This window comes from Passer domesticus, chromosome 3 (assembly GCF_036417665.1).
Source record: "Passer domesticus isolate bPasDom1 chromosome 3, bPasDom1.hap1, whole genome shotgun sequence".
In the NCBI taxonomy this organism is placed as follows: domain Eukaryota; kingdom Metazoa; phylum Chordata; class Aves; order Passeriformes; family Passeridae; genus Passer; species Passer domesticus.
Window position 1 is genome coordinate 92,079,582 of NC_087476.1, and position 12,397 is coordinate 92,091,978.

General features: G+C 42.1%; 1 protein-coding gene across 6 annotated transcripts in view; it reads left to right on the plus strand.

Annotated features, from left to right (window-relative positions):
* The window catches only part of EML4 (EMAP like 4), a 146,846-nt gene extending 143,696 nt beyond the window's left edge, over positions 1 to 3,150 (plus strand). For all 6 annotated transcript variants that reach the window (XM_064414379.1, XM_064414380.1, XM_064414378.1 and 3 more), the window contains one exon: positions 322 to 3,150. In XM_064414379.1, the coding sequence (XP_064270449.1) occupies positions 322 to 786 (465 nt within the window). In that variant the 3' untranslated portion in view covers positions 787 to 3,150. The remainder of the gene's footprint in view (positions 1 to 321) is intronic.
* Positions 3,151 to 12,397: the final 9,247 nt, after the last annotated feature.

The following is a 12,397-nucleotide window of genomic DNA, read 5'->3' on the forward strand; positions in this document are numbered from 1 at the left end:
AAAACAGTATAAATATAAAACAGTATGCCTAAAAGAAGTGTCAATAATATATCCTTAAATTCTGGAGACAAGGCCTGATGCTTTGTGTTTGCTGCCTTTAGTGTGAGGTCCATTACTTTTTCTATAAAGATCTAAATCTATTCCAAGTTTCAAAGAAGAGAGGAAGTATTGTGGGAAATCTAATAGAAATAGAATTCCTTACTTTTTTGTGAAGTAAGATCTCTCTTGAAGGGCTAAGCAAAAATACTAGTAGTTTTAAATTTCCGTATCATGTGCTCTTCCAGCCGACATGTGATTAATCTTTCTGCTTGTTTTCAATAGGCCCCAAGTCACAAATACAGTGCTCACAGTAGTCATGTGACAAATGTCAGCTTCACCCATAGCGACGGTCACTTGATTTCAACTGGAGGGAAAGACATGAGTATTATTCAGTGGAAACTCGTGGAGAAGGTAACTCTGCCACCAAATGACATTGTCCTGGATATCGGTGCCACCAAAGTGCCCATCCCTGCCAGTGAAAACGCTGTGCAGTCTCCTGCACATCTCCCCCAGCCTTTTAACGAAATGAACCAAAACGAAAGCGTAACTGGCAGCTCTCCGGCGTCCTTGGAGAGCAACTTGGAGCAGTCTGCGGAGCACAGCGAGGAGCACAGCGAGGAGCAAAGCGAGGGAAGCAGCCTGGATCCCGCCGAGCCGAGCTACGAGGAGCCCTCCAACGAGCTGAGCGAGGAGCACAGCGAGTCCACGGTCACGGAGGAGCAGCAGGATAACTCACCAGTGTCTTAATGCTCCCAGCTCAGGTGGTTGTTGTTTTCCCGTGGTGTGCGTGCTTTCATTACAAGGGTGAGGGTTCAAATAGGGAAGAGTAGCTGAGATTCATGACCACTCCAGATTTTGAGTTTCAGTGAGATTTTTAGTCTGAGCTTCAGTTCAATGTGTGGAACCATCCCAAGGGCCTGGCTTGATGGTCTGTAGCAAGATCTGGTCGCAGTTAGTAGTGGACATTACTGTAGATCCATTTCAGTTCTGAAATTGCTGTCAGGAAGTGGCATGAAATACGTACTGGAAAAAAGGTTAGCTCTGAGAATTAGCTGAAGTAGACCACCTTAACTATGTGGAAGTGCTTTCTAGAAGAACTGAGCTGATGGGAAGCGCTGAGCTGTTCCAGCTGGGAAGCACTGTGCTGCTTTTTCCAGGCACAAAGACAAACAGAATGAAAAAACAACCAAAAAGCTCTCTGGAGGGCTGTTTTCCTTTGTTTTTCCTTGAGAAAAATAGAGGAAAAATAATGTAACAATGCCACATGTATGGCAATGCCTTCTTGATCTAACACATATGCAATTTTCTAACACTACTAATTCCTCATGGAGTCTGGATGTGTTCAAAGTTGGTCTGCCCTGGGTGCTGCTAGTTCTAAGGCAAATCCTGTCGAGGAACGGCGTTGACTGTTCCATTTTCACAGACTCTTAACTAGCAGACTAACCAAATACTGGCATGTTTCACTTTTCATGACCTGAAAGTTGACTTAAACTGTAAGACATAATTGTCTCTTCAAAGCATTGCTTGCCTAGAGAATTGGAAACTTGAGAGTCTTTTACAGTGACTTTGATGTGAACAGCAGAAGAAGTGTGACAAGAACACAGAAATCAGATGGGCTCCAGAATTAAACTTTAAGCCTTCAAGCAGAACTTGCTCCATCCCTAGTATGAAAAATATAAATACAGTTAACTTAAATTATTAAATTGGTGCTTAGAATTAGTAAGTTGATATTTTTTTCTTCTGAATTTTTAGAGGTAATTCTTTACAATCATTAAATTGCAATCTCTACTTTCTGTTTTTTCCCATGGCTCCTTTAGCAGTTGTGATGTAAGCATACAGTAATTTAGATGATGATGATGTGATTTTTTTTTTTGTTTTGTTTTCCCTAGACTTGCTGATCTATTGTTTTGTGATTTTATTTCCACCCCACCCCTCCCCAGGTTGCTCTAAGCCATGCAGCTCTCATGTGGCTATACCTGGCCAGTTACGGGATATCTTGGCATTTGTTATGCATTTGGAAAGTACTTTTTTTTACGAAGTTTGTCAGATGGCTACATTTTTTTCTTAAGTGCATACATTTCCTACTTTAGAAAAGACATAGATTTACTGGCAGATATCCATTTCCTATGTACTTGTTTATATTTTGATTACATAGAATTTTCTTTTTTAACTTGCTGCATTGTGCTGGTATTTTAGTTCTTAGTTAGAATATCATGTTTAGAAACTTTGGATGAGTTCATAAGTCTTAATTGTGCAAACGTTTACGTGATTGTGCCATTCCAAAGTGCATCAAAACTGTCATTCCCTTACTAGTATCTTCTCAGGAGAAATGCTACAGATCAGGTATTTAGTCATCATTTGGAAAGGTAAAAACAAATGGACTCCCAAAGGACATTTAGAACATTTATATATAAAATATATAAATATATATATACACACATATATATATATAGAAAAAAATATCCTCTTGTTTACAACAGTTCAGAGAACCTCAAAGTAGTTCCCTTCAAATGGAGGGAGATATGGATTCCAAGCGACCCATCTGTTCAAACTGTGCTCTGTACATAGTTTTACTGGAGAGCTCTAGTATGCCTGACTTGCAAATTTGCCAAATAGCAGCAGTGGAAGATAAAGTTCATCAGCTCATCAAAGTTCTTGGTTACAAATGAGGAATATGCTGTAGGTTTAGAAAATAATCTTAGTAAAGGAGAAGGGATAGTAGAGCTAACGAGGCACAGAGAGCTCTCTGTCATTTTTATGAACTCCACATAAGCAACACATTTCTCTTTGGAACATCTGTCACCTGGGGTTGCCATGTAAGTGAGAGTTAGAGTTGCGATATTCTTGTGTAGTTCAGAAGACTCTACTAATATGCAAAAAGCCTTACAGCTTTCAATTGCTGGCAACTACTGTTTAACAAATAATTAAATCTGTGATAATGGATGGAAATGGGATTATGTAACTGTAGATGTTTTAGAAAAATAATTGTGAATGAATTATGATTAAGAGTGTTTCATGTGAAGATGTTTGAGCCATTTCTATCTATCATGCATTCCTGTCTTGAGGCAGAAAACTTTGAAGATTAAAAAAAATAAAATAATCAAAATAAAATATTGCGGTGTCTTTCTCCATACTGTTCTGGTTCCTTCTGTACATAAAGTGGATGCTGTCACCACAGTTTCAGTGTCTGGGTCTGTGATTTTGAAAGAACTTCTTAACATGTGCTTTTTTGATAACCTCCCAGTCTGTCTAAAAATAAGTATCAGCATAAATAAGTATCAGCATAAATAAGTATCACCATCATGTATACTATTGTCAGATCTAAATATTGCTCTTGTTTATGTCTCATAAGTTGTACGACATTTCCCTTTTTCATGACCTGGCATTATCCTTCTGTAGCTAATTGATGAGTGGCAGAGTGTTACAAACAGATCTTTGTCCTGCTGCAAAGTACAGTCTCCCTTCCAGGGTTCTGCCCAAAAGCTTTCTTCTGGAAGTCAGGAGAGAAATACAAACTTATTTTGGCTATAATGTATTAAATACCCGAATGTTTCCCCATTCCTCGCAGTCTCTGTCCAGCTGCAGGTGCAGAAGGTCACAATGTGCTGAATATATTCCTTGTGTGAGATTCCATCTTTTCAAAGGCTTTGAATCATTCAAATTTCTTGCATCTGGTTTCTGCCCTTCACAAAAGAGGAGGGTGAGGTACAGAGGGGAAGAAACCTGCAAGATAGGCAAATCCTCACTTAAAGGAAAAGCAAACAAACGCCATTGCCACCCTGAGTGGGACTGTTGACTCTTCTACCAAATTGTCAGGAGAATGCTGACACCAGGAGAATGTTCTACCATGAGCAACAAGCAGAGGTCCCAAAGTCATGCTGTGCTTTCCCAGCACACCTGCAGCTGTGCAGTGCATGCTTTTCTATGCTCTGCTCCCTTTCTCTCCAGCTCTGGGCTTTTGCTACCTCTTCTCCTGGGATTCTCAGTAAGGCAGGAGTCTTCCTGAAGAGCAGGTAAGCTGGTCTTCCAGTCCTCGTTAGTGATACAGGTGGGACAGGGCTTCCCAGGGCCCACTCTCATCACCTGGGACAACAGCAGCTGCTGTCAGTTCAGGAAGCTGCAGTGATGGCATTTGTTCTGTGGAGGTGAAGTTCAGGGTGGAAGCACCACTGAAGGTGTAAAACTATAAATACACGATGGAAAACTTAAAGAGTGTATTAAAATGTTTGTATGGTTTAGTAATAAAACACTGGAAAGTTAAGGAGTGCCATGCCTATGGATTCTTGCAGTCTGCATCCATATGGGTGAATCAGATAAAGCGATACTGGGTTTTGTGAATATGACCACATATCCATATGTTCCTTCCCATGGAAATTTCAGGATAGGTGAGGAACAGGGATGTGGATGGGTAGCATTGAATGATGAATTTCTTTGGTTTGATCTTGCTGGAATTCTCATATATATATATATTATTTGTTATGTAAATAACAAGTACTAGTTTTTGCGTATGATGCACATCAAGGTCTAGCTTCTTACTTTTTTTAATCATCCCTAGAAAGCAATGATTCTGGTTTTATTTACGAAAATGAGCAAAAGTTATATTTTGGTTGTTAAATTGATTAGTCTGCACTGAACAATATGCTGCATTTCCTTTGTGCTTCACTGCTTAAGATGTTTCCTTCAGTTCAGTGCAGTCTTTCATTTGAATCAGGATGAAGTAAGTAGAATGTCCTTGTGAAATTTGGCTTGGCCAAACCAACCAACCAACCAAAAAAATTCTTATTTCCACGGCCTCATGCTAATAAAATGTGGGCTCCTGGCAGTGGAAGGGTTACTGTTACATGAGGTGGATTTTACTTTAGTGATATTTGTGCTGCATGTTTGCTTTCCTCTTGAACAAATCAAGCCCATTGTCTAATCTTTATTTCTGACAGATGTTTTATGTACTAATACTTTAATCAACTTAGAATGAAAAACTGCTTACAGTAGGATTATACCCTTTAGAACCCTGGCCAGTGTACACATTTTAATGTATTTAATATGCATGGGGTGGCTTTGTATGCAGATACACATATGCAAACATCAAATGGATAATGGATATGGGTGCTCTAGGCCTATTTTTTTTTCTTTCTGGCTTGAAAGGGAGATGTGGATGACTTCACAGTCAGTTAAGAAGGTTTAGGAGCACAGAAGCCTTCCCAACAGAATGGAAAGGCAAGAGGATTGGGAGAGGAGGGACAGTGGTCGAACTGGTTTTACCAGAGCTGTTTCCTACACTGGTTCCCCACCACACACCCCAAATTTACCTCTTCTAGTGTTTGTCTGTGTGCTAAGTCTATAAAAACTTTTCAGTTCTGTTGGTTGTACTGTAACTGGCTGGTTAAAAGGTGGGTTTGTGTGGGGAGATAGAATGTAAGAGAATAAAGATAGTGCAGAAGGCAATCTCACCCCTGAGGAGTTGCAGCTGTACTAATTACCAGAGATTAAGAACAGGCCTACCCTTAGGTAGGCACAGCTGTGTCCAATAAGGATGAGTGCTGTAAAAGAGTGGGCTAGCTTGTTGAGGAGAGAACTAGAGTTTGTTGGGTGTGCTGCAAAGGAGTCAGTGCTGCAAAGAAGGAGTCAGTGCTGCGAGGGGCTACCCATGAGAAATCACTGAGAAAGTATGGCACTTTTGCAATGAAATGACAACTGGTTTGAGAAAGGAACCTTACGGAAATTTTGGCCAGGTTTTACTTTTAACAAATGATTCTAGAAAACAGCATTCTTCCAAAAATTTCTTCTAGACAACCAAAATCTACAAACAACCTACATCTTTAAGGGATATGTATGTCCTCATGGCTTTTACAGCCCATTATCCTTTTCAGAAGGACCTCTGGACACTTACAACCTCTCACCAACCAAGTGATCTCCAGCAGGGCTGTGCCTTGTCAGCAGCCTCTCCTGTGTAGCTCTCAGTGGGTCACATTATTTTTGTTCTCAGGTAACCACCACACTTGTTGGTTCCTTGTAAAAAAAACCAAACAACTTTCTCTAAGTTCCTTGAGGCTGTCTGAGTAATAGCTGGTTACCTTGTCCCAGCTTTATCTTTTGATAAGTGCCTTTAGGTTCCCATGTGTAGAACATGCTTTTGTCTGGTGAGCCAAGTGCTGCAGAGAGCTCTTGGTCTGCTCTGGTCCCCTCTGTGGATGTTCCAGCAATGCCACGTTTCTGTTGTACATTGACCTTGCTCTGAATCCTCTGTCACACAAGGCTCCTCACCCTGCCTGCATCACTGCCCTCCCAGGCTGCAAGCAAGAGGTGACATTTGCTTTTGGTGCTGCTTTAGAGTTCTTTCAGCTTCCTTTAAATGCACTCCACTTAGCATCTGTGTGTGTGTGTCCCCTTTTTATCCCCCTCCACAGCTCTATCAGTGATCAGTCCTTGCACTGGCAATACATTTTTTTTCTAAGTCTGTTCACACCCTGCTATGCACCTAAAGCTGCATACAAGAAAATCATAGAAGAGGAAAGTCATAAGCTGTGTGCATGAGACAATGGATACAACTTCAAATGCTAGGGTGTAAGTATAAAAATCCCTGGAATTTTGTACTCTGACAATGAGTGTTTGGTGTTGGCAGGACACTGACATTGGAACTGAGAACTTTATGTATTTCCTAAGTAAAAGAAACTTGGAACAAACCTTGGTGTTGTTGCTACATCAGGGAGACCTGGGGGGTCACCTTATAGCTCAGAAAAACAAACCAAAAACTCCCAGAAACAAACAAAATTATAACCAAAGCTTTTGGCTTTAGCAGAGGAGGCAAAAAGTTTTCCATCTGACAGCAAAAGCAGAGGGAGCAAACAGAGCTGTAAAATGTGTACATAGAGCAGCCCGCTCACTGTTTGCCAAAGCTGCTCTTGCTATGTTTCCTCTGGTCCAGAGTGGGTATGAGCAGGCAGCACCCCTCTGTGGGTGGGCACTTGCTTTTTCTCTGCTGCTACAGATCTACACTGGGCAGAATTTCTGTGGAAAACCTTGTTTTCAGCATTGTGCTGATTAGAATTTTTACTTGAACAGCCAGACAGCACAGAATTGAGAGCAGAGGGAGAGGCAACATCTTGTCCAGACACAGGTGTCCTCCATTGCTCATGCTAAACAGAGATTTTTCGTGACTGTCTAATGTGAAATGGCTGTTGTATAAACAGGGCTTCTGAAAGGATCCCATTTACTCCAAGTTTGGCAAAGGGAAAATGAAATGTCAATTGAGCGTGTAAAGCTGGGTTTCTTATGTCAAAATTTGTAATGCATTTTTAGATTGATTCACAAATCAGGAGATTTGCAGTTCCATAGGTTTTCTGCCAGCTGGGAAGGAAACAGATGTGGAGCATTTTAAACTTTCAAAAAAGCATACCTATGAGGGATTTTTCAGGACAGATGTCCATTCCACCCTTTGCCAGGACCATATGGATCTGTTTACATTATATTTGTGAGGGTGTTCGTAGAAATTCTGCTTATGTTAGAGTATTTTGTATTAGACTCAATAATTCTCTAAAACAAAAACACACAAACTGCTTGAATAGCTGTATTCTAAGTTGCTCTCTCAGTGGCCTTCCTAGGGTTGTACCTCTGAAACATCTTTCTCTGAGTAGACCTCTTGCTCTCATAGATTTTCATTCAATTATACATAATGTTTCAGAATGTTTTTTCTCTCTGAAGAATAGGACAACCTTCCAGGTTATTTCTGGCAATTAAATCAGAGTTATTCTCCCTAACAACAAAGAGGGGAACAGCTTCAGCTTGCCTAGGCCTCAGAAACTTTTGTCTTCAGAAACTTTTGACTAAGGCTCCAGCTGTGTGGGTGATGTTTCTCTGTGCTGGTGCTGCACTTGGAGGCTCCAAGGGCTGGCTGTGTCCATGGGCTGCTGTGTATCCTTATGGAGGCTCCAAGGGCTGCTGTGTCCATGGGCTGCTGTGTATCCTTATGGAGGCTCCAAGGGCTGGCTGTGTCCATGGGCTCCTCTGTACCCCTTTGGGAGTGGCAGGAGGTGGCTGTGCAAACTCTTCCACCCACCACTCCATGGAATGCTGGTGTTTTGGTGAGCCTTGCCAAATGGTGCACCGTCATTGCCAGCCCAGGTGGTGTTCCTGCAGCAGTTTCACTTGGATGGCTTTCTCCTGGAGTATTTGTAGTTTAGCCGCAGCGTGCAGGCTATTGCAATCCATAAATTTCTCAGAAAGGGAAAGGAGAGGATTTGGTACACAGCCTTCTCATTTACTGCTTTGATTTTATTTTTTTCCTTCGTTCTTCCACGGATTTAAATGTGTTTGACTGGAAGTGAGTGAAGGAACACATTGACACAAAGACTGACGCAGGTTTGACTGGAAAGTTTATTCTTAAGTTCCCCCATCACTTTGGAGCCTGACCAACATCAGAGATTTTAATGTCACAGATAGCGTGATAGAATTCTGGCTTAGCTGTGCTGTAGGAAAAGATCAAGGGGAACCATGGCCCGTGTCCCATTTTTGGGTCCTGAATTATTGCCAATTATAATATCTCCCGCTGCAAGCACTGTCTCCCCAGAATCACCCTGTGGGAACTGATCATAACTCTGCAGCAACAAGCAGAAGGAGGGTTTGTGCACAGGGGGAAGGGCTGCAGATGGGGAGAGCTGCCATAAATGGCTTAGCTGACAGTCCAGCTTTTTGCTGAATTGAAAACTTGTCTCGCCGGAAATCATGGGAATCGGCTTATGAGTTTCAGGCTGAATGCATCTGCATGGGGTTGTGTGTGCAAAGAGCCTGACCTGGGGATGCTGTGCTCTGTGCACATGGTCTTGCTGCACATCTGATGTGCCACGTTGCTATAAAATATGTAAAATTGAATGGAATGTCTGTGGAACAGGGAATGAGTATCATGTGTGCAAAGTAATAAGCAAGGTTTGAATCAGCCCAACATGCGACCCTTTTGTCACCCTTATCTTGATTTGTTTGTTTTGCTTTCTTCCTTCATGTTTTCAAAGGCTCCTCATGAAGTCTGTTCCCAGTAGTTCTCAAGGAGTTTTTTCTCAGAGTGATTTTCAGGGCAGAGCCCCATTTTAACAGCAGTAAAACACACCATTGTTTTGTCCTGTGATCCAGAATCAGTCCAGCTACAGGTGATGGTTTGATGAAACGTTGCAGGAGTGAGGCTCCACAGTTACTGGAGATGATTGTGAGAAACATGCCTGTCAAAACAGTGGTGCCAGCTAAAAGCCCAGTGCAGTACAGGCACACCCTTTCTGCTGCAAATATTTAGGTGTGATGAATAGACTTGTTTCCCTTAACTACTTCCTTTGGCTGAGTAATGTTGATGCTTGTTTCTGTTTGATTCACCAACTGCTGCCCATGCATATATATATGCATATATATATATAAATGTATATAATTACAGTTCTTGCCCCCTGACCTGTAGTAGTAGCTGCATGGGAACTTGCAGCTTTATTATGACATTCATTTGGAAAAAGAGCCTCCCCTTTTTATAATGAATATGGAAATTTCACACCAAGCACATTCCAGTCTAGCATTAAAAAATAGTCATGGCAAAAACCTAAGTTTGAAGTGGAAAGATGACTCCAAGATTTGATTATGGGAAGGAAATAGGACTGAGACAAAGGAAGAGGGGAATGCAACTCTGGTTTTCTTAATCATAACAGACAAGTGGTTTCCAAACACTGGCGTAGGGAGTTGGGTTGGTTCAACAGTGATTATGTTCTAGGAAATAATTTTATGTTTCTTGTGTAATTTGAAAACTGAAAGGAGGGAGAAAGCTGTAAAAGGGGAGGGATTTGCATGGATGGGCCACCCTACTCCTCTTGGCAAAGAAGCGTGCTCACCACTACAGTGCATTGCAGGCTAGATGGTGGGTTTGTGATTCTCATTCTCTAAACTACAAGAATCTGACCTTTTAAAAGAGTATTTTCTAGAAGAGAAGAGGCAATAGGGAGAATGCAGGGCAATGTTTTGTCAAAACCTGTTACAAGGCAGACTTTCCTAAAGGATTTTTCTTATGTCTATACAGGAATATATTATATTAAAAAAAACCCCCAAACTTGTGGGGTCAGTCTGTGGATACAAGCCCTCTGTTCCTCAGAAATTATACCCTCACCCTTCTGTGCACCCTGTGGGAGGTTTGGATTTCATTATTTTCCTTTTCTATCCAAGGTTTCAAATATCTTCCCTCCCTCATGTATTCTGTGGCTCTGCAATAGCACTTTCCTTAACATGCAGGAACTAAGAATGGTTCATTTGACCGCTGCCCTTAAAGGAGACACAAATTCAAGCTTTTCATCCAGTGTTCCCCTGAACATCCCATCTGTGATACTGGGTATGCAGGTTACCTTCACCCATGAGATCCTGGACATTCTGTGTGGTAACAGTGCCAGTCCTGGTTTTCCGGCTGTGTTACGGTGTCCCTAATTCGTCTCTGACCACCAGCTTGGTACAAATTTGAGCTGGGCTGATGATGACTGGCTGTGCTGCTGTCTTAACAGGAGATGAAAATTTTCCTGGGTGAAAAGATAGTCACATCTCCCAACTTAGATCTCAGAAGTACCTGTACCCACTGGTGACAGGAGGATATGCAATAAGTCAATTTTCTACCTCATATTGGAGCTAATGGATAGCTTGAAAAATGTTACAGCTTTGCAGAAATTTATACAAAGACATTTCAGAAATTTTTTTAATCAGATTTTCCCCATTCTTGGTGAAATACTTGGATTAATTTACATTGCCTTTGTAACACCTGTGATTAGCTAAGTTGGCTCTGTAGGCTTGTACAAACATTGAAACCAAGCACTGCAGCACAGTTATGTTTTAACTTGGGAAACGTTTTCCAAAAATACATCGTGTTCTGCATGTATTTTTTGTATTTTTTATTTCTCATTCATTTGCAGAACATCTGGCATTTCAACTTGCTGCAGGTAGAAACTGATTATATAATCTCTCTGCCAAAACTTTGATGTCATGGTGAATGGTATCAGTTATCAGGATCTCTGCTTTGGGCAGTGACCAAAACGGTGCTGCTTTTTCTTTTTCACCAGAGTGAACAGTGTCTGTGTGAAAACAGGATTTTGCCTTTCAATAACATTTAGAGATGGAGTTTTGGCAATGCTGTTTGTGGTGGTGGTGGCTTGGGTTTTTGTTAATGAATTTTTTCTAAATTAGCAAGTTGTATTTTGATGTAGCTGGTCTCTCAGGTTTAAACTGCTCATTTTTTGGGAAGGAGTGCCATGGGTATCCTGCTAGCACTGGCAGTGCTTTGTTGCCAGTTGGCTTCCGAGCAAACACTTCTCTCCAGCTCAATCTCTGCATTGCAACAAGCTTTGCCAAGAAACTGCAAAGGACAAGAGAAATTTCAAAAACACCTTCAGCAATGTATTAAATCCTAGAACTATGGAATCATTTAGATTGGAGAAGACCTCTAAGGTCATTGAGTCCAACCATTATCGCAGCACTGCAAGTCCACCAATAAACCATGGCTCTAAGTGCCCATCTAGACGTCTTTTAAATACCTCTAGGGATGGTGACTCCACCACCTCTCTGGGCAGCCTGTTCCAGTGCCTGACAGTTCTTTCTGTTAAGGAATTTTTCCTAATATCCAGTCTAAACCTTCCCTGGCACAACTCAAGGCCTTCTCCTCTTGTCCTGTCACTGGTTGCCTGGTAAAATAGTCTCAAACCTCAGCTCACTACAATCTCCTTTAGGGCAATAGAGAGTGATTATAGAGAGTGATAAAGTCCTCACCGAGCTTTCCTTTCTCCAGACTAAACAGCTCCAGTTGCCCCCTTCCTTGCAGACAGTGCAAACCCATCACACTAGTGAGGTGCAGGTGTGGGATGCTCAGGTTGTGCTTCTCACTGCCAAATGTGTCTTCTGTGTGTGCAGTGTGAGCCCTTCCCCAGTGAGCAGCTGCTCCCAGCCGCCACCAGGGAGGCTGAACTCTGCCTTGGAACTCGAAGTCAGCTGCTCAGACTGATCCTCCACCATATGGGACAAAATGTTTCTGTCACTTTGGAATTTTCCTTTATGCAATATGCTTCTGCTGAGCAAGTTGCCCCCATTCAGCACTTCCACTGCAGGAGGAAGGCTAGACCTTGTAAATTCAGTGAGATGTGCCCGTGTCTGTGTGTGGCTGTCCAGCCAGGCTGGTGCTGCTGGCTGGCTGTGCAGGGGTGTCCCAGGAGGGAGGACCATGCTGGTGCAAGGCTGCAGGGCACAGGAAAGGGTGTGTATGGGCTCTGTTGGCTGACATCCCATTTCCTGTCAAATGCAAAATCCAGACACAGACCTTCCACAGGCCTCCTTGCCAGGGAAAGCCATAGATACCTGCTGAACATAG